The sequence below is a fragment of the Propithecus coquereli genome, unplaced genomic scaffold (assembly GCF_000956105.1).
Source record: "Propithecus coquereli isolate 6110/MARCELLA unplaced genomic scaffold, Pcoq_1.0 Scaffold257, whole genome shotgun sequence".
NCBI classification, from domain to species: domain Eukaryota; kingdom Metazoa; phylum Chordata; class Mammalia; order Primates; family Indriidae; genus Propithecus; species Propithecus coquereli.
Genome location: NW_012148141.1, coordinates 931050 through 935941, shown reverse-complemented (window position 1 = coordinate 935941; position 4892 = coordinate 931050). Strand labels below are relative to the sequence as shown.

The 4892-nt window shown below is 34.4% G+C and overlaps 1 protein-coding gene across 1 annotated transcript in view; it reads left to right on the top strand.

Moving 5' to 3' along the window:
- Positions 1-4892, top strand: part of DACH2 (dachshund family transcription factor 2) — a 907491-nt gene that overhangs the window by 247860 nt on the left and 654739 nt on the right. Inside the window, exon 2 of the mRNA XM_012647131.1 lies at positions 4065-4103. Within this exon, the coding sequence (XP_012502585.1) occupies positions 4065-4103 (39 nt within the window). The remainder of the gene's footprint in view (positions 1-4064; positions 4104-4892) is intronic.

Here is a 4892-nt window from a genome sequence, read left to right as displayed (position 1 = left end):
TGACTCCCATTTCAGAGGATAGGAAACATTTTTATTGATTTTTTAGAGAATTTTAAATATATGACTATTGCTCTTATTGAATGATATGTTTCTGTGAGTATAATCAGAGTTTGTTTCTTATTCAATCTATTTTTATTTAACACAGCTTGCTTTAGGTGCTTTTCTATATGCAATAGTGTTAACTTCAAGGGTCAAAGGCTTGTCTTTCCTCATTAAAGAAAATGCATATGATTTTTTAGGTAGATAAATGATCTAGAACTTTTAGGGCACTCTCAATCAATAGCTTACACACACATGGAAGTTTCCAGAATTCCCATGCTTTCTCTGGGAAAATTGACTAATGTTTGGGTAAATGATACCCACAAACTTTAATGTAGCAGCCATGAAACTGAAATTCCTACTGGGACTGGGGAGATAACATAAATTCATTAAGAGAGCAGGTGTAAGGTCATAAGAAATTGTGGGAACTGTGGGGAACAGCGGAGTCCATGCTCTGTCTATGGAATAGCCATTGTTTCCCTACTTTTTCTAGTTATACTGAGTCAGTAAGTATGTGGAACTGCATTGCCAGATACTTCTTTTTAGAGAACTTTGAAATTCACATTTTATGTAAAATTTCCAGATATTCAAAGCTCTGTGCAGACAAACAAAATATATTTGACTGGCCTGGTTTGCTAGTTTACAGCCTCTGCTTTAAAAGCAGTGTAGTACAGAAAGAGCACTGGTCTAGTAATCAAGGGATCCACAAATTTCGTCTCTTCTACTATCTAAATGTGTGCATAATGTCTATCAACGTTATTATATCCCCATGACAATAAAACAAATATTACAGTCTATGAAAGGGAGAGTTCAAAAAGTGGTTTCTTAATATACAGTAGAAAAAGCAGGGTGACAAATTTGTAGTAGCTATGATTTAGAAGTCAGTAGACTTCTGCCACCTATTTGCTGTGTGAACTTGGCAAAATAACTGAACATCTCTCTCAGGGACTCATGTCCTTGTGTGTTAAATGGTGTTGGTGATGGGTAGTTAACCAAACCAGTTCAGGCACCCCCAGTGTATGGCATAGGAAAAAGAAGAGCTGCACTAACTGAAAGGATGGATGTAGGGGAATCACTTCCCTTTGTCGTGCCTTCTACTACGCACATGTGAAATCCATTATAGTAGGTAATCTCAAAGGTTGATTCTATCTTTAAAATGCTGTTTTAAGTACTTTCCCCTGTTTGAAAAATTAGTGAAAGGAGCACTCTCGTTAGCTTCCTTCACATCAGAGGTTGGACTTAATATGTGATATTTGATAGTGAATTTCCAATCTGTCCTAAAAAAGCACTAAAATACTTAAATGCAATAAGTTTGAGTTTTTAACTGGACTCCTTAACTTTATGGTATTTTATTGCCTCTTGTCATGTGTTTTGTATGCTGTTTCTCTGTTTTATTAAACGAGATTCTGTGGTCTAAGTTTAGATTTCAAAACAGAATTCCATGTCTCTCCTGCTTTTACTAAATTGATTCCAATCAAAGATGGACACACTGTATAGCAGTCACTGCCATGCCATTAACTTTGTTGAGCTTTGCATTCACACACCACAAGGTGCAAGAATCAAAGTGTGAAAATTTATTTATCAGTGGTACAGGGTAAAAGTAATCTTGACTAATTTAAAATACAGCCTGCTTTCAATTATTGCCTTCTTGAGTCTCAGCCAGAGCAGAATAACCTTCTAGTTATAACTCATGCATAGGAGGAATGTCTCTCTCTACAGTAAGGTTAATCAATGTCCTTATGAAGTGCCACCATGATAATGATTGGAGCTGGTGCATTGTGTAGGGAATCCTTACTACTTACTATCCTATGTTGTAGGACCTCAGTTGGTAATGGTTCTGTTGGTGGCAGTGGTATATTGAGTATAGTATCTATGTTGAGTATAGTTCTTGACTACATGTAACCCCTTTTTGTCAGGGGCTTTGTTTGAATGTGATCATATGTATATTTCAGCCAGAAAAGTTTTAGTAAACTTCAGGCCCTTTGTTCATAACTTTTATTTCATAGCCAAATTCATAAATGGAAAGGGACAGCAAAAAGGAAACTTTAGAAGACGAAGAGAAATTAGAGGGGATATGAAAGATTTGGGGCCAACACCAGGGAAACGCAGATGATTTCTTTCACATTATAAGCTATTCTATACTGAGCTGATGATATTAGTAGCATCATCTTCTTGTTGAATAAAATTTTCCAAAACATTGATTATTTGGCAGAGTATAAGGAAAACGAAAATGAGTTAGTTGACATCACAAAAGGAACGAATTCAGAAGTATAGAAGTCACATTTTACTCAGAAGTTAAAATATAAAATATACGTATTTAACTTATAGGCCTTAAAGCCCTAGAGTTATAGCTAGTGTTAATCTGCACTGTAAAATATATTCCTTACATTGAACAAGATAAATAAAAAGTTTTCAAATATCAAGGTAAACTAATTTTCTAAGAAAGTTTTATATCCATAATAAAATGACAGTTAATTCATGGGAATTTATATATTTATTGAATAATTCAAACAAGAATATTTTAGTCAGTAACTTCACAGTCTAAATTTAAATCTACAAAGCCCATGCCATAGGAGATATAAATGATTTTTATTTTGGGCAGCTTAGTATAAATAGATACATACGGTGATAGCCAAAAAAGTTCTGTTGAGTTTAAAAAGTTTTATAAATAAAAAAGGGGGAAGATCTTTGATAAAAGGGAAAAAAAAGTCCTCAAATACATAGCTCATTGGATTAAGGAAGTATGCATTATTGTTGACTTGGTTCATATGATTATATTCTATTTAAGAAAAGTGTCATCTCAAAAGAGGTTGGGTGAGTGAACTTTAAAGAAAAATCAAATAGTTCTGACAGTGAAGTGACAATGTAAGTTTAGGTGAAAAAAGCCTCACCTTCACTCTAACATGTTCTCCATAGCAACACCAGATACATGTTTGCATTTATTTATTTAGACATCTTTCTACAGACTTTCAGCAGAGAAGCAGTTTCTTTTCAAGAGAAAACAAACAAACAAACAAACAAAACAAAAACAAAAAGGACATTTGAAGAAGAGATTACAAAGGGCTGATGAACCAACCACATATATTTATAGTGGTAATTATAGGGTGGTTCCTGTTTCTGTACTACTAAGAAGCACACTAAGGCTCAAAAGAGCCAGATTATAGTCCTTGTAGTTTTTTTTTTTTTTTTCATGTGATTTTAGGTCTCATTGTTCTATATTAAAGCGTTAGGGAACACCGGGAATTACTACATTGCTGGAAAGAATTGTTATTTTGTTAACTAAGCTAATTATGTGGGTTTCTTATTAATCTCTTTTGTATGTGTTTATTTTGTGTGGATGTGTGTATTACTGTGTATGCGTGTATGCGTGTGTGTGTGTGTGTGCATGTGTAACCCTTGTAGGGAAGATGTAAGATAATTCAGCATTGCTCCAGAAATAAGTTTATAGTGAGCTGTGTGATTAATGGCTCCATGTTTAGGAAATAAGCACAGCATTGATATTGGCTTACTTTCATCATCCTGTTGGACAAATAAAAAATGAGAAAAAAATTAGAAGGAGACTTTCACTGCCCAAAATATTGGAATACCCAATGGGATGGGAAGGAAGGCTCTTGAGAGCAAACAAAAAGACTTAATATTGCTGAATTTTTTTTGGAATTGTTACGACCCGAGGCCATTTTCTTTAACAGAAATCTATAACTTTATTTCCTTGCCTTCATATATAGAAAACCCCTAAACCACATGACATTTCACATTATTCTTTACTCAGTGGGGATTAGACTAGAAATGTAATAACATTATTCATATATTTAAAACACTATCTAATAGCAATTCAGGCTTTCCTACCTTCTTTGTGCTCTTCCGTGCTGGTGTGTCATTGTGTGTAACCTATCTAAAATTTCTGCAGAATTTAAGAAGATTTTTTTGTGAAATATAATAAAGCCTTGATTAATTGGAAGCTAACTAACCAGAACTCTCAATTAACCAGTTTTATTTATTTATTTTTTGCTACACTCTCCTTTTAGAAGGAAGAGGCAAATGACAAGAAAACAAGCTGTTAACAGGTATTTATGTATTTATTTTTTAAAAATCAACTTCCTGGGAATGTCCTGGAGCCTGTACAGATTCAGCCAAATTTCCATAATCTTGTTCCCTGTACTATACTTACTAAGGTAGGAAAGTAGAGCCATTTAAAATTTTCAGCAGCAAATGTTGAATCTTGCTTGATCCTTAGTTAGTAATAATAAGAAAAATCAAATCCAAATAGCTAATTAGAACCTGTCCATACATTTGGAGATTCTAGTTAATTGGTGTCTCCACAGTTTTACTATTGCTAGTTAGTGATCATTTATATCTACTAACCAGAAGTGGATCCCAGGACCATACCGTGGGGAGATGGTTTGCAGAAACAGGGAATAACTCCCTCCCTGGGAACTAAAGCAGAAGTTAGAGAAAGGCTGCAAAGCGGATGGGGGTTAACTGAGGGTCACTGACATAAAAAGCATGACACCTGTGGAAAATAATGGGATGGTAATTCAGATGCCCACCCTATTCTTTGCTCTGGAATACTTAGGAAGGTACATTCACTTTTCCAGGGCAGCACAGGATATTAAGTGTGCTACAGCAATAATGGAAAAGAACCTGGCCTTCTAATCTTCTGAGTCATTCCAAGTGTTAGGCACAAGTTTATGTTGTAGGCACGCTACTGGTTCTAAAATATTTGAAATTTTTTTTTCTTCTATGAATGTATTTTTAAAAAATATTTGGAAGTCTAAGAAGATTTACACTTGAAACCAACTAAAGTATCTATGAAAATTGCAGTTAAATGACAATCAGAGATAGGATATCGTTTC